Genomic DNA, 24,108 nt, shown 5'->3' with positions numbered 1-24,108 from the left:
TAGACTGGCCCAGCAGCTTCCTATTTCCCAAGGGATTCCAAGTGTCACAAACCCATACCAGGTGAATCGGCTTCCTGGACAACCTATGAAACAGTACAAACATACCCACACACTTTAACTAAGGATCTAAGGGTCTTCTGGCTAAATGAATGGTATGCCGGAAAATGGAAATGGGAAACCCAACCCCAACCCAGACAAGTACCACCTTTCCCCACATCAATTTAAGAACTGAAATCTGAGAATAGTAAGGTGTTTTTTTTTTCTCTGAAATACCCCAGGATTAACTTGAGAATCACCTTGCCTATACTTTTTTTTAAATTTATTTATTATGTATACAATATTCTGTCTGTGTGTATGTCTGCAGGCCAGAAGAGGGCAGCAGACCTCATTACAGATGGTTGTGAGCCACCATGTGGTTGCTGGGAATTGAACTCAGGACTTCTGGCAGAGCAGACAATGCTCTTAACCTCTGAGCCGTCTCTCCAGCCCCTTGCCTATACTTCTATACTGTCATGAAAACCACTTAGTAACAGAGATATGTGTGCTCATTGGGAAGCATGTTGATTCACTTAAAAATTTAAAAAAATGTTTTAAAAATAAACTTAAAATTTACAATATTTGTGTGCGTATGTGTTCTCCTGTGTATGTATGACGGTCTGATGAAACTAAGGAGTTGGTTCTCCTGCCACCATTTAGTCTCAGATACTCAGGTACTCAGGCTTGGCAGCAAAAACCTTTACTCAAGTGAGCCATTTCAACAGGCCTCACTCACTTTAAAATGATAATATGAATGCTCGTCTGAAAAAAGCCTAATATTTCTGAAGAGAAATTGTAGGATATTATAAGCTCCTTGGGCAAAATTTTGAAAGAACCACAGATGGTATAATTAAGAGACTCTCAAGAGCAGTAATGCCAACCAGTGTTTGCTCCATTACCAGCAATGGGATGACAGTTCACAGGGTAAAGGGAGTTACAGCTGTTTCTTCCTCGCTCTCCTAAGACAGAGTCTCATGTAGCACAGGCAGGCCTTGAACTTGCAATACAGCTGAGGAAGAGCAGTAAGCCCTCCTGTCCTCACCTCCCAGCACAAGGGCGGAGGGCCACAGGTATGTGACACCATGCCCAGTTTATGTGGTGCTGGGGATACAATCGAGGGCTTCGTGCACCCTGGGCAAGAACTCTACCAACTGAATTGTATCTTAAGTCCCAGCTGTTTCATTTTTTAAAAAAAGTATTTTATTAAATAACACATAAAATTTACCAAGTAAAACAACAGTTTTTGTTGAATATTTTGATGTCAAGTATTTTTCACTGCTCAGTTTGAACTCCCATAGATTAGGGAAAATTTTTTTAACCTAAATATGAATTATCTATTTGCTAAATATTACATTCTTTACTACTTCTTAAGGAAACGAGAGGGATTTGTATTTTTTGTACAAATTTGTACCAATTATTTTGGTAGGAGATAGCCAGCTCTCAATACTAAGGACATTTTCAAAATGAAGGAAATAAAAGGACTCAAATATACTGTCATTTTTTTTTTGTTTTGTTTTTTTGGGATAGGGACTCTCTATGTAGACTAGACTGTCCTCTAACTCAGAGATCCACTCCCCTCTGCCCCCCAAGTGCTGGGATTAAAGACATGTGTTACCACACGCAGCCCAATATACTGCTGTAATACTAAAGACCTGCCAATGATTAAGTTACCATCCTTAAGTGAAAATTAATGAAATTCATTAGTGGTTCCCTCAAACAAATCAATCACACTTTTTTCCTTTGGGGGAAAAAAAAATTCTAGTCATATGTCAAAAGTTTTTTTTTCCTTAATCAATTTTTGTCTTAGAAAACAAATCCAAAATAAACTTTATGTACTCACTTTGCTACTACTTTTTGTCACTAGTTTTTGGGCATTAAGAGTTTAAATCATAGAAGGCAAAAATGAAAGTCACAACCATTTGACTGAACACAGAGAGGCAGACAAGTGTGGGCAGAAGTGAAGTTGGCGTGGAAACCTGTCAGCCCAGTAGCACTTGGATTTGTTCTGTCTGTCTGTCCATTTGGTGTGAAGAGGGTAACCGAGACCATGCTCAGACAAGAAGAAAAAAGAAGAGAATACAACAACAAAATACAACAGAAACAAACAAAAAATCTTCAATGATTAGGTCACTGATTAAAAAAAATTACAAGCCAGTGAGCACTACCATATAAATTAGTCAAACATTTTATTATAGAGTATATATTTTTATATCAAAAGCACAAAAAGACTTTTATTCTGGGAACCAGGAAGATTGACATTACAGGAATATGATTCAACGATTCCAGTCCATTTCCATAAAACTGGGCGCCCCATCACCTAAGTCAGCCCCACTGGCTGAAAAGACAGATGGAGCTGAGGTCACATCTGTGAACCATGCAGCAGCTCAGCATGATTTCCTTACTCAAACTGAGACCTGCATTCTCAACCCCAAACACCCACTTTCCAAATATTTGCTACGATTGAAGTGGGTACTGAGCCAAAGATTACACTCAACTATAATGCTCCTGTAAGTCGGAAGATTAATCCTCAAATAATAAGGATATCATAATTGGCACTGTCATCTAATTCTAAATAAAAAGAATCATCAAACATCCTGGTGGATCTGCAGTGTTACATAGGAAGAACTAAAGCTCAGAAGCATCGGAACTGAGCTAGAAGCGAGTAACAGCTGGAGTGAAACCCGTCACCACCGAGGGTGACTGTTACCAAATTCTTAGACATGGTTGGCAGCTCTACATTTCTCGAGGCTTCACCAGAGGGAAACATACAATAACGGTGACTTAACAATGATCTTACTCCTCCTGTTTGTTCTCACAGGCCGTTACTATTCTTCAAAACTTACTCCCTGAGAGGTCCCAGACTATGTCAAGTGAAGAAGTCAGAGTAAGCCTGCAGTTCATCTTATTGGAAAACAGAAAACTGTATCGCTCTCTACACGTGCTACACTCCTTAATATTTAACAGTCATCAGGACAAAGTCAACTCACTTCTGACCAGTTTTGAAACTACTTGAGGGATAAATGTCATGTTTTTAATATCAAATTTATAGTCAAGGAGTTAACTGGTGGTGTCGAAAATACAAATGTAAATATTACCTTAAAACAATAATTTGTGTCATCCAGTTTACTGATTAGTAAAGTAGGTTACCACTACCGATTTATTGCTTTTAATGTGATGAACACCAGATGTGACAGCTGAACTTTGCAGTGGAACACAAGCACACTTTTCTCTTTAATTCTCTCCGTGAAGCGGGACATGTACGTATCCACATTACAACTCTGTAGCAGATGCCTCCTCAGTCAACCAGTCTTGTAAACATTGCATTGTGCAGATTTTCATACTTTGATTCCAAAATTAAGAACAGTTAAAGGCAAATTTAGTAACTGAGGGGTGGGGGAAGAGTCCAGTTTGACTTCCTGCAACATATAGTACCGCTCCTCCCTTCAGAAACAAAACAAAACAACAAAAACCCTAGCAGCACATAAAAAAAGTTGCAAAACACTTCAGTACTCTTTTCCCTCCCATCAAAAATCGAACAAAAATAAAGTGCAGCACCCATAAAAGTGTCAAGAAAATAGCCAAGCTCTTCCTTTCTTGTAACAAAATAGTCCTTGGCCTCAGCAGTCTTAACTGAGTCACACAGTGTCCATCATTTTGTCCTCGTCTTCTTTCTGTGCCTCTGAGTTTAAACTGCAGAGGGCTGTGCTGACAGAACACTGAAGATAGTCTGGATTCTGGGGAGAGAGGGGAGAAGGAAGACGCCTGGTAAGCAACTCCACACCAGCGCATCCCCTGTGCATTTGGGTTCATATTTTCTAGTCTGCTGTAGCTCAGCAGATAGGAAAGAAAATGGATATTTTTAGTCTACTTGGGCTGAAACCCAAAGAACTAAGGGTAGGATAATATCATTTAATCCAAAGAGATGTGATAAAGACAGAGTGGACATGTGAGCAAAATGTAATACTACCTTTTTAGTCCTTTCAACAAAACTAAGCGTAATTCTTTAACCATACAAGGACAAATTTCCCCATAAGTATATATTTTCATAAATATGGCTTCTGGGGGTCTTAACTCAACAGTTAAGAGCGCCTGTTCTTCCACAGGACCAGGGTTTGGTTCCCAGCACCTACATGGTAGCTCACAACCACTTGAAGCTCTAGTTCCAGAGGCTCCAATGCCCTTTTCTGACTCTGTGGACTGCACACACATGGTGCACACACGTGTATTTAGGGAAAACATCCATATATATAAAATAATAAAAAAATTTATTCTGTTAAAATAAAGTTAAGTCAGGAAGTGGTGGCACATGCCTTTAATATAAGTCGATATTCTTGTTATATTACCGTATTTCCACAAAGTAGTGCTAGGTTTTTGCAGACATCCACTTCAGATTCCAGAGCCCTTCAAGACCAAACTTACAGTAACTCTAGGTTGATACTCAGAACTAAAAGCCATCCATCAATCTCCCTAACCTAAGCGACACTGAAATCCCGCTGGTGGCCCATGGGTCGGCCTGTCAGCACTGCCACTTGTTGCAGTACACCTTCTCCCCACGAGCACAGGACTCCGTGTACTGTAGGACTCCTAACTGGGGAAGGACGCATCAGCCCCACCACTTACTCTGCTGACTTTAGGCAAACTAATTAACCTCTGTAATTTTCAATTTACTTATGTGCAAAATGGTTTTAAATAATCACAGCGTTTTTAAGATTAAATAATACATTTGAACACATTGTACAACCCATGAAGTGATATTAAAAATGGTATACCATTATTACAGTAAGATTCTTTTCAGACTTCAAGACTGTCAGCCTGGTCCCTTGGGTGCCTCCTCCTTCCATTTCCTTCTTCTAGCCACTACTCTTAGGCGACCAACAGCAATCTGGACAGTACTCCTCTCCCGGAGGCTGTCTAGGTCAGGGTGCCTAAATTCTCACCCTGTAAGGAGCAACTAGTCCATTAACCCAGAGTACTTAAGTATGAAGGCTCCTGTAACAATTCAAATGATAAAATTACATGGCTGCAGCCTTTTCTACACAAGTGACAGTGGAGGCCTAACCACTGGTGTCAGCTGTAACTGCTGTGTATGAGAATGACTTTTCTCCACCTGGACACGTCTTCTTGATAATGCAGGTTGCTTAGATTTTAGTGTGTAAAGAACTGACGACATCCTTTAAGTCTCTTTTTCCTCTGCATGCATTAGGTGACTAAGTCTATCTACTGCCTTTGACATCATCATAAAACTCCTTGGAAAAAAACTGCTTTCTTACATGCTACTTCTCAATATTGTAAATAACATTAAAGAAGTGATCTGGGGCTAGAGATGGCTCAGCAGTTTAGAGCACTTGCTCCCTTGCAGAGGTTCAGGGTTCACTTCCCAGTACCCACAAAGTGGCCCACAACCATGTGTAACAAACAGTTCAAAGAGAGTCAAAGCCCTCTTTGGCCTCCCTCTTCGGACACCAGGCACACGTGTTGTACACATATGAACAAGCAGGTAAAATATTTTCATACAGATAAAGCAAATCTTAAAAAATTAAAAATAAAGAAATGATCTGGAGGCATCCTTTAGGGGCCTATTCCTGACATGTTTAATTAAAGGAGAACACTAGTGATTATTCAAAGTCAGAATGCGAATATTTACATCTTTGAAAATGGTTTTGGTTGAGATAAGTATGAGCAACTGCTTTCCTTACTATTTTAGATCCTACATTAGGCTGAAGTGCTAATGTGAGATTTAACAGCTGTTTTAAATACATGGTACTAAAATGGTAAAATTATAGTGCCATAAGGTCAAGAAACGGAAAATCTCAATTTTTACCATTTTATGAGGCTTAAAGATAAATACAGGACTCTCCTCATATTGTCTTCTGAATGACACTTTCCATCTCCCAATGTAGACAACAGAATAAACTGGCTAAAGCTGGTCTTAAAATCTTGGAGCCTGGAAATGAGAGACAACTGGGCTCTATTAAGCTGCTAACTCTAAAATCACAATGGGTAGGGACTGTCTGACAATATCTTAAGGCTCTATCAACTAGTGATCTGCTCTCCCTTTCCACTGATGACATTTTGTCATGTTGATAGCATAGCTTTTATTTTTATCTAACATCAGACTCTGAGAAGGGTCAAACAGTTCGTATACTATTACTGAATATTTAACATACAAAAAGTGCTACTCAACAAGGTATTAATTACATAAAGCCATGCAAAAGATCGCTGTAGCTACCACTCACATGTCTGCTTTCAAGCTAATTTCATCCTTTAAAAAATTGCTAACAGCGTATTTTACTCAGAAGACGTTGTGAGGAGCTACCTGAGTTTATGACTGAGATAACCAATAGGCAGTGACAATTGGCATTAAAATGTTTAGCTACAGCTCATCTTTTCCACATTAAAATGAGACAGAAATTGGTATCTCTAAGAGGTAGAAGAAACTCAATGCCAAAGCATGGAATGAAATAAGAATAGGGGTTGTCATTCATTCATTCATTTATTTCGGAGACAAGGTCTCTCAACATACCCCTCATTGGCCTTGTGCTCAACATGACCATCAGGCCTCACACTCACAGAGAGATACATCTGCCTCTGCTTCCTGAGGGCTTCCATTAAAGGCAGGAGCTACTACATCAACACTAAGGGTTAGTTTTTGAGGCAAGAAAAATTTAAGTGGTCATACATACATATGCATGAGTGTGCTAAAGAACAAAATTATTGACATTATGAAATGAGTGTTTCCTTACCCCGCTTACCTGTGATAAGGAGTCTAAGGAGCCTACGCATCCAACACTAGAATGGGGAACATGATTCTGAACTGTCGCAGGCTGAAAGCTCTGTGATTGGGCATAAAGTCTTACTCTTGACTTGAAAGCTTCAAGTTCATTTTTGAATGCTTCAAAATAACCTTCTTCCTCTGCCTAGAACATAAACACAAACAAACAAAAAGACAGAGTAGATTTCAAAAGCACGTAATAGTTAGAGTAGAGGCAGTAAAGGAAAATGTAAGGTCAAAATGCAGAAACCAGCAGTCTCCTGGCAGATTTTGAGCAGCTTCTTTTACAGGCACATTTACAAATAGTTGGTCTGCTTTATGTTTAATTCTGCATCAGCAAAATTAACTAATAGCAGACAACACTCCCACACATATACACGGAGTAGGAGTGGCCTGGTGGTATAGCTTTTAACACCAGCTCCTCAGGAGGCTAAGGCAGAAGGATGGCAAGTTCAAGGTCTGGTAGGCAAAAGAGTGAATTTACCATGAACAGGGCAACGTAGTAAGAACCTCAGGCGGATCTCTGTGAGTTCAAGGCCAGCCTGGTCTACAGCCAGAGCTACACAGAGAAACCCTGTCTCGAAAAAAAGAGCAAAAACAAGTTATTTTTTATCACTTTTATTTTGAGATAGGGAGGGGCACTTGCTTGGCATGCACAAAGCCCTAGGCTCAATCCTTACAACTGCAAACTGTATTAACCTCTCGTGTTCGCTTTATCCCCACTTCACTGGGGAGACCGTAACCTCTCCAGTCCATCTCTAACCTGGTAAGTCTCTATCTGTAAAAGTTACAGAAGACAGGCCGGGCGGTGGTGGCGCACGCCTTTAATCCCAGCATTCGGGAGGCAGAGGCAGGCGGATCTCTGAGTTCGAGGCCAGCCTGGTCTACAAGAGCTAGCTCCAGGACAGGCTCTAGAAACTACAGGGAAACCCTGTCTCGAAAAAAAAGAAAAGAAAAGAAAAGAAAAAAAAAAGTTACAGAAGACAGACTCAGCATTCAACTTAATTATTATAAGAATATTTTAAGTGTTCTAGCTTAGCAAGCGTCTGTTTGGCATCTGGAAATAAACAAGCATGGTAACTTAGGCTGAGGGAAGGGATTCACTGTGGCATCCAATGATACAAGCGTTCTCCATGAAAAGCCCCTCTCTACTGACAGACGCCTCTTTTTAAACATTTCTTCTATGTGTACCTGGCAGGGTGTGTGCCCCAGGTTAACAACATGCTGCCTGTAAGTTCAAGGGGTAGAAAGACTTTGTCAATGGAATTTAGATTGCAGAATTTGGTTGAGATTGTACATTAGTTCTGGGTTAAATAATGGAAATAATGTTCTGGGAGGATATCCTGTCTTTTTAAATAATTTCCTTAGTTAAGCTTAACATCTTACTGTAGTAACAGCTAGACAGAACTTGAGCAGACCTATGCGCTACTGTCCAATGCTTGAATCCAAAGGTAATTGCTATCAGAGGCAAATGGAATGACTGCTGACTCTCCTGTAATCCTAAGGCTAAGAGCTTAAATCAAGAAACCCAACTCTGTTTAATGAAGTAAGCTACAAGACATTTTTTATTTTCTTATGCCAGTTTCCTCCCTTACAAAATATGAGTAAGAATCTTCATGAAATGCAGAAGGATATAAGTTAACACAGACAAAATGCTTAAAACAGTGCCTGTCATGACTGTCATGACTCACTTTGTAAGTACTTACTGCCTAATTTTTAATATTAAAACTGTTAAGGCTGAAGATTTTATTGAGTTTTCAGTTCTGTTTTATCAAAGAAGAAAATTTATAAGTAGTGTGGTAATGTCCCATGACGAAATTAGGTATCGGTTGGAACACATTAAAGTATCACCAAAAAGTATGGCTTTTATTGCTTCTTCTATGAGTCAAGTAAAAATTTATTTACCAGCCGGGCGGTGGTGGTGCACGCCTTTAATCCCAGTACTCGGGAGGCAGAGGCAGGCGGATCTCTGTGAGTTCGAGACCAGCCTGGTCTACAAGAGCTAGTTCCAGGACAGGCTCCAAAACCACAGAGAAACCCTGTCTCGAAAAATCAAAAAAAAAAAAAAATTATTTACCATAAGCCTAGCTAAATTCCAACCTAGCTGTCATCTGTTCAGTAAGTCACTGTGAACGCCTGAAGGTCACAGGAAACTGCAGGCGTACACTGCACTTCAGTCTACAGCACTTAAGCTAGGACCACTGTCATTTGGTAGGTTTTTTTTTCACATTTAAAAATACAATTAGTTTTGTTGTTTGTTTCTAACAGGAAGTGTTCATAGCAGTAGATCATAAAGAAAATGAAAATAATAGTTCTATCTCTTAAGCATAATCAAAGTTAAACTTCTGGTATATTTCCTTTTAACTTCTAATTACAGATGATGAAATATGCAAAAAACCATATAAACATACATGTGGTGCTCACAAAACACGTATGTGCAGTTTACTGGGCAAAAATCCCACATGTACCCACAGAAATTCGGAACCAGATCATCAGCAGTACCTCAGAAAGCAGTTCCCAAGGCTTTTCTCCTCCCCCGTCATTCCTTTGCTTTACTTTTCCTGCTCATACATATGGCTCTCAAAAACATACTGTTTAGTTCTACCTTTATAAATGCTGTATAAAATACTTAAAACTACCAGCTTTACAAAATATATCTTCAAAACTGATACTGGCTACACAACTAGCTTGTTTCATTCATCCCTATTGTTTGTGTGTCTTTTCCATCTATACTGATAATGAATTATATTAATCAATACACGCAGTTTATTCTTAGGGTTATTATAAGCAGATCTAGAAGCAGCACAGCACCGGGTGCAGAGATGAAGAGCTGCCTGGGACAGTCATTCTCAACCTCACAGCTCTCCTACACTAAAAACGCAGGACTTCTCCTTGTGTTTACACCAGTCAGTATTTCCTGTGTTCACACTTAGAAGACCCAGGAACAAACTTATCGCAGCTGCCACTAGCAGTGCGCTTTTATTTTATACAACTGTGTTTTCCAGAGCTAAATGTATGATGATGACCATGTATTTCTACTTGAGACTAGGAAAGGGTGACAAGTTTAGACAGCGGTGACATCTAATCTAAAGCATGGGAACTAAAGTTTGGATCCTCAACTCCCATGCAAAATCCCGGCATGATGGTACACATTTGGAACCCCAGCACTGAGGAGGGGGAAGGGGAGCTGACAAAGGCAAGCAGATCCTGGGGATTTGCTGGCCTAGCCAAAATGGCAAACTTCGAGTTAACCGAGAGTCCCTTTCTTAGAAAATGGGATGGAACTGACAGAGGAAGACAACATATTGTGACTCCGGCCCCGACACACACCCAACATGTGATAGCTAAAGACAAAAACTGTCTGCAAAGCACCCTCCTCTCACAGTGAGAACAGTAAAATCTGCTTTTCATCTTCTCAAGTCGCTCATGTCTGGCTTAACACGATAACAGGCTCTATCATCTGCTTCAGCACCAAGTACACACTCATGAGTGAACGAGAGTGAAAGCAGTCACTAACACCACAGCAGCATTTATGGAAACCACTGATCCCTGGGGCCTCCTGACCTTCAGGGCCCCTGAGCACATGCTGAGAGCCTGCTCTCGATGGTGCACTCCTCAAAATGGCTTTGCTATTCAGATGTGCCCCTGCTCAGTTCCACCAGACGTACTTCCAAAGGGGCTGTTCTAATGTATACTTCCTATTGCTACTAGCAGTGAATTCAGTCCTTACTGCTTTGCTTCTTAGGAGACTTTTAATTACCGATCCAGTAAACACAAACCAGTAATCTTTCTGTAAAGGCCTATTTTCTTTAGTAGGGCCAACATTCTGTTTCCATAAACCAACTCTTTAAACATTTTCTTAGATTATTAACAATGTTCCATAAATATGTAATAACTGCCTAATATTCTACGTACACCATACTTTCTGAAAGTTATTCTTAAATGTGACGTGCTTAGGTGGCTTGCCTGCTTTCTTCTTCCTCCCTTTCCTGTCTCCTCTACTCTTTCTCAACAGGATCTAACTAGTGCAGCCTGTGCTGACTGCGAACTCTTGCCTCAGCTTCCCAAGTGTAGATTTTTTTCATTATAAATTTGGTTTCTTAAACAGTGAGTTCTACATGTGGAGGATGCTGTATCTTTTTTGCTTAACACTGCATTTGAAAAGGCTTTGCTTCCCATTAGTAAATACTCTATATACTAAATGGGTAAATGCTGTGAAGAGAGTCACATTAATTTGCATGGGTTTCAAAAATGAGTTTTAAATATACGGTCTAGTGCAGCCTCTTACTTTTTAAGTCTCAATCAGCACAAAAACTGAAATACTGTATTGTACTATAAACGCTAACTTATACTATATAATCACTATACTAGTTTATATATACTAAGTACAGATACCGTACATTTCTTTCCACTAGAAAACCTACAGCACTTAGCAGCTGTATCTACTGCCTAGATAGCTTCCTGATCTGCACAGAACAAAGAGAGCTCAGCTACAGTCCAATCTACTTATTTAACAATACCAATAACTACTTACTTTGGCTTTCTGGAAAAACAAACGAAAACAGCCTCTTGGATCCACATTACAGTTTTTGGCCATTTCCATGATAAATTGCATTACCACAGCTTGATGTGCTATTTGTTCCATTAAAGCACCTTTCTGAAAAAGACATACACCTGGGTTAAAGAAAATACTTCTGGAAAGAGACTGAACTGGTACGAGGCAAATTTTGAATTTGAGAGTACTTTTGATTTTACTCCTTATGGTTAAATAAAGCACTACTTAAACATAAACTGAACGTCTTCCTGCTGTTATGTGGGCCAGAATAACTACATGCGTCTGCCCAGGTCCCATGAAGAGGACTTTCCACTCAGCAGAAAAGGAGGAGCGACTGCAGTGCACGGGATGAGCAGAAGGCAGCAGAGCCACGCACTGGGAACAACGGCAACAACACTTTACAATCCCTTTGAATAACCTTCCTGCTTTCTTTTCTTCTTCCAGATAGGGTTTCTCTGTACAGCCCTGGCTGTTCTGGAACTCACTTTGTAGACCAGGCTGGCCTTGAACTCAGAGATCTACCGGCCTTTGCCTCTGGAGTGCTAGGATTAAAGGTGTGAGCCTACCACTGCCCAATCCCCTGCTTTCATTTAAAGTAAATAATGAAAAAAAGAAAAGTAAAAACTTATAATTCTAGTAAGGTTTCTAGCCACTGAAGGTTCATAAATACCTGTTCAGCTTCCAGGTGAAAACACCATAAAATAAGATATTTAGCAGTTTCTTCGCATACAAGGTATGGGTGGTCAGACAGAAATCTCTGACTATCGTCCCACCGACTCAACATCCCTGTAAAAGAGAATTGAACCACAGATGTCAATGATCTCCTTTCTTCCTGTGAGGCGAGAAGTGGATTTTAAATGTTTCTCTTTAAAGACAGTTCCCAGTACCAGAGCAATGTGTTATGTGATAGGGCAAGCCAAGAGCCCCAATACCCCTCAATAATATCTAATAGGCTGGAATCTCAGCAAGTTTCATTTCAGATTTATGAAGAGTGACCAGACCAGTTGAAGGCCCCTGCTTATGGGAATGCCTGAAATCCCACATACACTCGCAACACTTGGTCTTCCCTTAAGGTTAAAGAGAGAGCAAATGATTGAGATACTCAGTATCATTTACTAAGAGAACAGAATACTTTTTCTTAGAAAGATGGCTAAAAATTTGTTACTGAGTAGCTGCGACAAATGGTCACAGAACCTGTTCAAGGACAGCCTGAGCAACTTTGCAAGACCTTGTCTCAAAAAAGAGAGGTGGGGTGGCATGGTTCAATGACGAAAGTATTTGACTATTATGATGCATGAGGCCCGAGGCTCAATTTCTAGTCCAAAAATTTTTCAAAAACCAAGACTTCAAAAAAAGCTATACTTAGCAAATTTAAGGACTTACTAAAAATTCAGAATACTCTATTATCTCTAATTTATTTTTAGAGTGTCCAAGATATAGTAAAATGTAGACATTTATCAATTTAGGAAACTTTATCAACTGGTTAACAAATAAGTCAGTATAGCAGTAACTAATATATTACAATTATTTTAGTCACATTAGGCAATTACTAAAGCTGTCTGTTCAGTGTATACAGAAAACAATTATTTTTTAAATAATTGTTAAAAAACTAACATAAAAGGCTAACATTTCATTTCAATATATTAAACGAATCCAAAGTAGTACTTAGCATGCACCTGCATCTTTACCTAACTTAACAAAGTCACTATGACCAAATAACACGGAACCTGGAATGTGCTAGTTAGGGTTACACTTGAACGAACTGAGTATCACAATGTCAGAAACCGTAGACTTGAGATCCACACACAGCAGCAAAAACAGTGTGGCTATTACTAAGCTATCATCGAAGTTTCATAGGATTGTCTTGAGAGTATGACAACGAACCTTTGCTCTCAACAGAATGAATTCCTACATACTAAATTTCACATGAGAACGTAAGATTGAAACCAAAAGGCAAACACCTTACACAGCAACATGTGGAGAACCAACTGAACTACACTATCTTTAGAACCAAGTTAGGGTGGTTTCAGTATTTTGTTTGGTTGGCTGAAGGAAAAGGGGGGGAGGAAGATCAGGGTCTTCTACATAACCCAAGAATCCCTCAACCTCTAAGCTTTCTGCCTCTGCCCCCAGTGCCAGGATTACTGACAATAGGGTCATTTACAATTCTTAGACACAGAATGAATCTGCAAATTTACTTAAAACCACTTCCCCAGGAAATAATGCTGAGCTGGCGAAAGCACAATCCTTATTTCTTATACCCAAAGACATAATGGGATCCTATGGCAGTGTCTGCCCCTTCCCTTTCCCCATACTCTCTCGAGAGCCTCATGGGACCCAGCTGACTCTGAACTTGCCACCGTGCTTCTCTTCCTCTCTCCAGTGCTGGGATTGTAGGACTTTGCTCCACCATGCCTGATTTTTGCAGTTTTAGAGGTGAAACCTAGGGCTCCAGACATATCAGTCATGCACTCTACCAAATGAGCAAATTCCCAGTCCCTCTACTAGCCTGCTTATACTGCTACAGAAGTAATACTTTCTATTTTATCTACAATCAATCACCTTCAATTTCCTCAACATGGCAGCATTATGACTTTATTAACAAAACCCTGTCTGTTTGGATTCTGAAAGACAGTATGAAAAGGACTGGCAACACTTGTTACCAATCTGTTACATGCTTAAGTTTTTATTTTTTTAATACCCAAGACAATTGAGACTGAACAAAGATTTTCTGTATGTAAGTAAATTAGAACTTGAATTAGTATGAAATTGAGATGTTACAAGTAGTCCATATAGGTCTTAAAGAAAAAAGGTGTGGAATTTATAACAATTTAAAGAGAACCCATAGTTACAGGAACAGAACATATCTAAAATTACTGTTATTTGAAATCTGTGAACAGTAACAGAGTCTAGGATGATGAACAAGGAAACAGATGTTAGAGCTAAACAACCTTTGTTTTGAACCTCAGCTTCACCTTGGGCAAGTTCCTTTATACACACACCTCTGTATCTTCCCATGTAGACTGGGGCTAAAATAGTACCTGACATGAAGGAGTTTTATGAATTAAAGCTGTTAATTCATAAAAAGCATTTAGAACAGTGCCTCAGATTGTAAATACTCAATAGGAAGTATTAACACAATAGTGCCTAATTCACTCATATAGGATTAAGACAATCTTTTGGTTAAGGATAAGCTAGCCACTCAAACTAACATCAATTTCTCTGAATTCTTAGAATAGCTTACTTTGGCAAATTAAAACAAGTTAATTACACATTTCAAACCGTATGTCTTCCTGATGAACATCTAAATGTCATCAGTTCTCAACAGTCATTTGATTCTTAAAACTGCTCCCAGTAGAGATACCCTGCATTCTATTTATAGAATACACTTAACACTTTATGCCATTTATCCTAACTGCTTGATAAACTCTCCTAGCTAAGAGGCAAGACCCTTGAGATTATGACTACTTTTACTGCCCGAGCCCTCCCTGTGTTTCCCATCATCCATCACCAGACAACTGTTCTCCACTTCCATGCCTATGCACAGTCATGGCAGTTAAACCAAACCCATCCTTCGCTCTACCACCCTACAATACTCTGAGGCACCAGGTTACCCCTCAGGTATTCTACAAACTCCTCTGACTTTTAATTTCTCTAGCATCAAACTGACCATGAAGATCAACAGTTATACTATTAGATGCTCAATACACTTAAATTTTTAAATATTTATTTATTTATTTATTTATTTATTTATTTATTTATTTATTTATTTATTATGTATACAATGTTCTGTCTGTGTGTGTGCCTTCAGGTCAGAAGAGGGCACCAGACCTCATTACAGATGGTTGTGAGCCACCATTTGGTTGCCAGGAATTGAACTCAGGACCTTTGGAAAAGCAGGCAATGCCCTTAACCGCTGAGCCATCTCTCCAGCCCTCAATACATTTTTTTAAAATATTAAGCCATACCAAAATTTTAGAATAAAACCGTAAAATATTTTTCAGACAATAAAAATGAAGTATATTTGTTGTAAAGTTTGAAAAGTCCCCAAATTAAAAAAATTATATGCAATTGTATTACAGAGACAACTTAAATCCTATAAAAATTATGATTTTAATTCATTTTACTTTATATTTTATTCAAGTACCTCATAGCATGTTTTTCAAAAACAGGATATTAATATTTTTTAAAGTAAATCACAAGTAAATACAATAAAGATATTATAAATGAAAAAAGGTTTTATATAAATATTTATGATTTTTGATAAAAATTTCCAGTGACCACATCCTACACAGATTCAGAAAACGCTGAATTGAAGCTAACTATGCCTGAAAGGGAAATAATGTGCTCTGAAAAAACACTGCACAATCCAAAAAGCGTCTCTGAGGACCACAAAGGCAGTGAAGTTAAAGGTGCAAACTACTGGAAACTGCTGTGAATTTGAAGAGTAGAAGAGCTCTGTATCTATGTCAGCATTTTGTATTTCTAAAGCACAAGCCAACCAATAAAAAAAAATGTAAAGGAAAATCAGATTTCAATAATCTGACACTACAATAATGGTACCATTTACCATTACTTGGTAAATTGTACTTAAGTATAAGGGTAAAAGCAACAGGAGAACCAGAATCATCAAACAGCATAAAGGAGAATCAGGAAGAATTCTGAATAACAGAGCACAAATGAGAAAAGTATTGGTGTGAAGTCCCTGCTGCCCCACATAGACAGCTCCCGGATTCACCAGACCCTCTTTCAAGAGTCTACATTGGAATCCAACTTTGGAAAGTCTTCACTTGGAAGCTTTAATTACAGCTACCATTCCAAATGGCTTTTTTCTTTTTTCTTTTTTGTTCTATCTATCTTTCTTTTTTTAAGGAGTTCATCAATATACTTATCTGTAGCACAAATCTAACTGGTCTTAATAATAAAAACCTGGAGTCAGATATAAGGGGGTGAAAGCTGAAAGATCAGAGAAGCAGAGCAGCCCCTAGTTCTTACCTCTATGAAAACCTCAGAACCAAGGGGGCAAGAACCTGTCTCTACGAATCCTCATACTGAATGCTGTCTCTGCGAAATCAATCTTGAACTCCTGTCTCTTCCCACCTTATATTACTCTGCCTGCCTGGCTATATCACTCCTCATCTCCACCTCCCTAGTGCTGGGATTAAAGGTGTGAGCTGCCACCACTTGGCTGTTTCTCTTTAAACTCCCGGATTCACTGATTCAGTCTTGTGTAGACCAGTGTGCTTTTAATCTCACAGAGATTCATCTACCTTTGTCTTAGCTAACTAGTGTGGCTAGCTCTGAACTCTGATCTTCAGGCAAGTTTATCTATGTTAAAGCACAATCACCACACCTGACTATCAGCCAGGCACATGCTTTTTTCTTTACTAATAAGCATGCACTAGCAGAAGTATCACTTTCTCAGGGTGAACAGCATCAAGCCCTCAAACTCTTGTCTCAGGCCTCTATCAACTGTGCTATCACTTTGTAAATGCAGATTTTGTTATCTCATCACCTTATGTAACTGTAAATTTAATCCACTCTATGTTGATGGAACTTGGTGAGCAGAAGTAGCAGATGCCCAAGATGCCTATTTATATATAAGGATACACAGATGCCAGGGAGTGGACAGTTAAACACATGGAAAGTTTGGGAGCCTACTACCTTAGGAACATTTCTGTGGATCCAATGTGCTGCAGCAAGTAGGATATCTCCTCCAAGTGAAAAGCCAATGTGCATTTCCACTAAGAAACAGGTACAGTGTGAATCTGGGAGTGGCTATCAGTCTGGTTGGATTTGAAGACAGCAAGGGTCTGGTTAGTATTACAAGATAAGATGCTGGAAGCTCACAACATGCAATGGTAAAACAAATGCTTATTAATCATCTGAGGAGGCCAAGCCAGCCTTTTTTCCTGTCCCTCTTATTAAACACACAGTAGTTTCATAAGCTAAGGGGGGTGGGGGTCATGTCTCAGGTGGGCATAGGGCGAGGTAATGCAGAGACTTGAGAGCACGATTCTTCTCATCAAGGATGTTTCAGTAACCCAGCCCAGTAGAATCAATGAACACCAAACTTTTCAGGAGCAAAAACTCATACAAAACCCACAATATGGCACCATATTCTACAGAATTAATTATCCAGTATTAAGTAGGAGCTTGAGTTTTTGATCCAATTTCTTCTTGGAGGGATCAATAATCCCTCATATGAATAAGCCTGTTCTAGAACTGGAAATATCCTCTCTCTTTTTATACTTCAACCAGAATTACATTTTGGAGTGTGCTAGATGGACTGGTTACTGCACCACATTATTTTTTATTCATTTTCTGTCAAAATAAATGATGACCATGGACTCATGAAGTTCACTGGTCTTAGCATGGACTAGTCAGAAACAGCGGTTTTACACAGGAAGGAAAGGGTCTACTGAAGATGGAGTCTCAGTGTCAGGTGATTACAATACCTCGTGAAACTGGTTGTTTTCCCACACAGAACTGCACTGAACTGAGGCACTCAATCTACAACAAAGAAGACACTATCTCTCACTTACTAGGTGACATGGCTTTAAAGCAGCCAGCCATGTGCTTCCCGAAGGAAGCACATATTTTCCTGCAGCAGAGCACACGGGTCCTGGTAGCAAGGACTGTAGGTAGGAATGGCAACAACAACACAGAACTCGTTTGCAAGTTATTGTCTTCTGTCCCTGTGATTCAAGACCCTGTTGGTTTAAAGATGTTAATATTTATCCGAGAGAGGGCTGCTTATTCCTGTTATTTCTATTAAATGAAATGGCACAATAATATATGTAGAAAGTGAACTTGTGTTTAGCTCCTCAGACACTAGCCTTTTCTTTCTTGTTTGTTTGCTTTGGCTATTTGTGACAGTCTCATAGTCTGGGCTAGCCCTGCCCTTGTTATCGCCCCACCCCAGCCTCTTCAGTCTGGGATTACAGGCCTGTGTCACCATGCCCAGCTGTCTTCAGGTACTAACTATTCTTATATTAACGCAGTTTTTTCTTCTGAAGCAAAAGCAATACTTTAAGGGGGTACAAATGAAAAAAGATTTCAACACATGCCAAAACACAAACAAGAACCATGTCTGTTAATTCACACAATACTTAGTGAAAAAATATAGTCTGAAATTCAACTCCTCACATTTCCCAGCCGCATTTTCAGGCTAGCATCATCGCACTGCTCGTAAGTCTCAGAGCACACCACACTTATTTTCTGTATTTCTAACGCCGTGGCCTAATCTCCATGGGAAATCCTTATCTGCCTCTTCCTAAAGAAACCCAAATGATACCTTCCTCCAGGAATCCTTCATTTACTTCAACGTCACCCCCAACTGCAATAGAAAATGCCAGTTCTGGGACCAGAGAAACTTCAACCATTAGGAGTGATTCCTGCTTTTCTAGAACCTGAGTTCAGATGCCAGCACCCATGTTGGTGGCTCACAACCACCCGTAACTTCTGCTCCAGGGGACCCGATGTCCTCTTGCAGTCTCCATCGGCTCCTGACACGTGGTATATACTTACATAGACACAAACACATACACATAATTAAAGATAAAAAAATAAACCTTAAAAAAATGGCAAGAGTTGTATCCTAAATCTGTGTGTGTGTGTATGTGTGTGTGTGCGCGCGCGTGCATACATGAATGCATTTTTATTCTATTATCTGAGCAACATGTCAAGGAACTATGACTTACATAACATCATATCCAAACATGAAGAAAAAAAAAGTGAGTGTTGGAGCTGGTGGGATGACTCAGTGAGGAAGAGTACTTGCCACCAAACCTAATGACCAAAGGTCAATCCCTAGAACTCACACAGTGGAAAAGGAAAGAACTGATTCTGTTAAGTTGGACTCTGACCTCTTCACATGTGCTGTGGCATGCCCTGACCCCTCCCTACTGTCTATGAAAAAAACACATAAAATGTTTAAATGAATGCTAATCTTTTAATGTTAAGAAAAATATCAAAAGAAAAAAGAAGAAGCAAAACATCCTAGCAGTCAAGAAATGCAAAGCAGTGACACACACCATCACAGAGAGCAGCGTTAGCGGACTGAGCTGGGCTTCTCTATAACAGTTTAAGACACAAGCCAGGTGAAGCAGCTCTGATGACCCTGTCATAAGCAACAACACGAATGGACTTGGCCATATGTTTTTCAGACCTTATTTCAGAGGTTCAATTTTATACACACACCAATGATATCAAACACAATAAAGGACACTTAAGTAGTAGACTCACCAAAATGTCGAATTTTTTGTTCATATTTCTGCATAAATGATTGTGATTTATCTTCATCTTCTGTTTTTCTTTTATCTTGATTAATAAAACTCTGAAAAATTAGTAATTAAAATCAGTATTGTAACTGAATCTCTTCAGATGCTAAATGCTTAGCAAACTTTCGTAAAGACATGATGTAATAAAAATATGGCATAGTACTATACATCATTAAACTAATCTGTTAAACTTGTCATTCAAAAGTTAAACATCCTCATATGGTAGTTCCATTTGCTTTGTTTTAAATTATAAATTTATCCAGCGATCACACAGTAGAAAAGTTGAGTGAGTCTTCTCATTATGCAGATTACCCTATCAAAGACAGGAAAGATTCTTTATGTGTGTTATTCATTTCCAATAAATATTTGCAACTCCAGTCCAATCTTTGGGTTTCTTGCTAGAGGCAAACTCAGCAATCCAAAGTGCAAAGAGTCAAAGATACTTACTATAAATTCTCTGAGAGAAGACAGAATAAAAGATAAACCTTGACTGCATTTCTAAACTCTCTCTTGGGAAGCTAAACAGTTTAACTCTTAAAACTAAGTACACACTTCTGCTGAGGAAGCATTTATATTTGTTAATTAAGTCACGGAACAGAACACGTTCCTCATCTTACCAGCAAGACTAGCACAACAGTTTCCCAGAGTATTCTGTGATACACCTTATGCCCTGATATTACCACTGCAAATTGAAAAGCCCAAGTTAGCCCCCTGCCAGCTTGTATTTCAAAATAAAAGCACCTTTTTAATGTTTTGTTATCTAGACCAATACTGTCCTAGTCACAAATACACCTTAAAATTTTCTACTAGCTCCATTAAAAAGCAGAAATAAACAAAGTTCATATCCTAATGTACTCAACATATTATCATTTCAACACGGAAGAAACAACAAAAAATTAAAGTATTTCACTTCTGGTGTTTTGGTATTTAGTAATGGAATCTGGTGTATATTTTACAATTAGAGCACATCCCAATTTGGATGAACCACATTTCAAATGCTCAGAGGCTTGTATAGTATTGATTGGCATGGCCTGAGGATAACATGCAAAATTATGAAGCATCCTACACTTAAATATATTACACACACACACACACACACACACACACACACACACATTAAATTTATGCCCTGGCAGTGCTGAAGCATGCATGGGCAGCCTATAAAGGTGGTTCTACTGAACTTGTCCATATTGGGTTTCATGCTCTATAAGCTGATGAGGACAACTGACCAGATCTCATTACAGATGGCCATAAGTCACCATGTGGTTGCTGGGAATTGAACTCAGGACCTTTAGGAAAAGCAGGCAGTGCAAAAAAAATATATACATATACATATATATATACATACACACACATATATATACACATATATACATATATATAGTATATATTAGTTTTATTTCATGTGATTGAGCATTTTGCCTGTCTGCATGTATGTGTACCATATGCATGCCCAGTGACCAGAAAGGTCAGAAGAGTGTTAGAGTCCCTGAACTGAAGGTACAGTGGGTTGTTAAGTTGCCATCCAGGTGCTGGGAACTGAACATGGGTCCTCTGCAAGAGCAACAAGTGCTCTTAAGTAATGAGTCATCTTGCTAGCCCTGTTCTATATTTCTTAAACTGTGCATAATCATATTAAGCAAATTAAGCCAATCTCAGAAAGGCAAGTATCTCACATTTTCTCTTATATGTGGGTACCACATTTTGTACAGATACATAAAATTATGTATGTATATATGTATGTATACATATGTATGTATATATGGCATGGAAATAAAAGCTAAACTGTCTAAGGAAAAAAAAAGGACTAAGAGGAAGGAGTCAAGGAAGACATGGGAAGGTGTAGGGAAGCATATAACTAAAGTCCATTATATACTTATTTGTTGTGGGATGCCCCTCTGTATGCTATGAATATATTTTATTACCATTGGTTAATAAAGAAGCTGATTTGGCCAATAGCCTGGCAGAACAGAGTCAGGCAGGAAATCCAAGCAAAGATAAAGGGAAAAAGAAAGTGAACTCAGGAAGACAGCAGCAGTTGTTTGAAGAGTAAGATGCCAGAGCATTACTGATAAGCCATGGGATACATGGCAATACACAGATTATTAGCAATGTGTTAATTTATACGTAGAACTAGCCAGTAAGAACCCTGAGCCATTGACCAAACAGTTTTTAATTATATTAAGCCTCAGAATGGTTATTCAGGAACTGGCAGGCACGAGAAAACCTCCAATTACAAATGGCGTACCAACTTGAGGCTCTTGTATTTCCACAGGGTCTGAGAAGGCGTTAAAAAAAAGTTCTAAATGCACAGAAACAGAGTCACACTGGGCTCCCTAGTCTCATGCCAGACACAGTACAGAGACGTGTTTCTGGACAGTCACCCCTCCAGACAGCCGCATGCCAAGACAGAGCCAGCAGCTGACTGCCATAAGCTGAGCAGCAAGGCAGACTCGCATGGTCTCTCACCAACACAGTACAAAGAGGCTTCTCCCAGTCACTGCCTGAGGACTTGAGAGCATGGCTGCAGGCCTAAGAGCCTGGCTTCATGCTACGTGGTACTGCTTCCCAGAGTTGGAGAGGTAAGCAAGACTTGCCTGGGTACCTATGCCATGTTGAAAAGCCGAATGAGGGCTCAGTGGTTAATAGCACTGGCTGCTTTTCCAGATGTCTTGAGTTGAATTCCCAGCAACCACATGGTGGCTAACAACCATCCATAATGAGATCTGGTGCCCTCTTCTGGCCTGCAGGCATACATGCAGGCAGAACACTATGCACAATAAAAACAAATAAAATAAAATAAAAAACAAAGCCCCCACTTTTGTCCTAGTCACACCTGCTTAGCATTTTAAAAACTCTCCTGATCAAAAAATGATTACAGATACACATTAAAGACACATTCAGAAAAAAGGCCTCTAAACGTGTGTTTGATAAATATGCATAGGCTTGGGAGAAAGGAGAAAGAACAGTCATAGATTAAAAGAATAATTTAAAGATAGTAAACTGAGGTTCTTAAAAAGGAAATAGAGTAATAAAAAATATAAGCCACATAAAGATGGAAAATATACAGAGTCTGGATTACATGTACTATTGTATTTTCTTTGAATTTTTTGACTGTTAATTAACTGCAGAGAGACATTTGATTGTGGATGAGGCTAAGCTAAACTAACATAAAGGTATCTTGACTTCAAAATTTGGGTCTAAGGATATTCTGCTATGGAAAAGAGGTTCTGCTTTTGTTTCCACAGAAGATGAAAAGCTATGGACTCCTTCCAGCTATTACGGTTTGATCACGTAAGACCCCCTGACAGATCTCCCATGGGAGTGATGACCCAGGTGATCTAACATCCAGAACAGCTTCAAGGCAACTGGCTGAGATGATGCAGCCTCACAGACTACCACAGCCAATATTTAACCGCCTCGCCGCTCTAAATTCTGTTTAGACGCACAGTACTCTGTCTCAGACTCAGAAGACGCCAACAGGACATACAAAACCTACCTTTGTCATAAAAATAAAGCTTTTAGCATCTAGGAACTGTTTTCCTTAGCCATTCTGACGAAGAGAGAGAATCAAAGTATTTCTACCCATCTGTATATTCACAGTTACATTTCTCCAAGTAATGCTTTATAAGCTACTATTCCTTACTATCTCCTCACATTTTATTCTGTATTAAAACGTGGTCATAAGTTTTTGAGTTAATTCCCTTTCTCCTCCTTTTCATGCACTTTGAAGCCAATCTTCATAAACTCTACTTTCCAAATAGAAAACAAATCTATAAACCAAGAGTACTTTGAGAAGAATGGAATTTTGATAGTTCAAGGCTGGTGGCCTTTGTTAGCACTTGTTAGCAAGTACAGCAGACATCATTATAAGGACATCATTTTCTTTCTTTCCTTGTTATTTTGAGGGTGTGTGTGTGGTTCTAAGAATTGAGCCTCGGTCTTGAGGATGCTAGGCAGGTGTTCTACCCTGTGCTACAGCCTCAGTCCTCTTTCCCCTTCTTTCTGAGAAAGGGTTTCACTAAATTGCCCAGGCTTACCTTATAAAACTTGTAGATTGTCTGCCTCAGCCTCCCCAGTAGGCTGGATTACAAGCTTGTACCATCAGGCCAAGTATGAATTTTTTTCAATCTTAAAGTCATCTTTTTTTTCTTTTTCCATTTTAAATTAAATGTGTATGAGTGTTTGGCCTTACACATATGTGCACCACATGTATGCTTGTGCCAACAGGGGCCAGAAGATGGCATTGGATGCCCTGGAACTAGAGTTACAGACAGTTATGAGCCACCACACGGATGATGGACCGCAAATTTGAGGTCCTCCAGAAGAGCAGACAGTGCTCTTAACTGCTGAGCCATCTCTCTAGCCCCTCATTCTTAAAGACATCCTACAAATTTTTACCTAATCTTTTAATCCCATAGTTTAGCATTTCTTCCATAAATTTAATCCAGTACTTGACTGGG

The 24,108-nt window shown here is 39.2% G+C and overlaps 1 protein-coding gene across 2 annotated transcripts in view; it reads right to left on the bottom strand.

Moving 5' to 3' along the window:
* Positions 1-2,205: 2,205 nt before the first annotated feature.
* The window catches only part of Cdc37l1 (cell division cycle 37 like 1), a 30,977-nt gene continuing 9,074 nt past the window's right edge, over positions 2,206-24,108 (bottom strand). Inside the window, exons 3-8 of one of the 2 annotated variants that reach the window (XM_042055796.1) lie at positions 19,611-19,701; positions 12,034-12,149; positions 11,343-11,465; positions 6,789-6,953; positions 5,858-5,980; positions 2,206-3,770 (exon numbers count right to left, since the gene is read on the bottom strand). In XM_042055796.1, the coding sequence (XP_041911730.1) occupies positions 5,966-5,980; positions 6,789-6,953; positions 11,343-11,465; positions 12,034-12,149; positions 19,611-19,701 (510 nt within the window). In that variant the 3' untranslated portion in view covers positions 2,206-3,770; positions 5,858-5,965. The remainder of the gene's footprint in view (positions 3,771-5,857; positions 5,981-6,788; positions 6,954-11,342; positions 11,466-12,033; positions 12,150-19,610; positions 19,702-24,108) is intronic. The other variant, XM_038343989.1, reaches the window with a different exon arrangement.

The sequence above is a fragment of the Arvicola amphibius genome, chromosome 1 (genome assembly GCF_903992535.2).
Source record: "Arvicola amphibius chromosome 1, mArvAmp1.2, whole genome shotgun sequence".
In the NCBI taxonomy this organism is placed as follows: Eukaryota; Metazoa; Chordata; class Mammalia; order Rodentia; family Cricetidae; genus Arvicola; species Arvicola amphibius.
The sequence above is the reverse complement of the archived record's forward strand: the minus strand, read 5'-3'. Positions and strand labels throughout refer to the sequence as shown.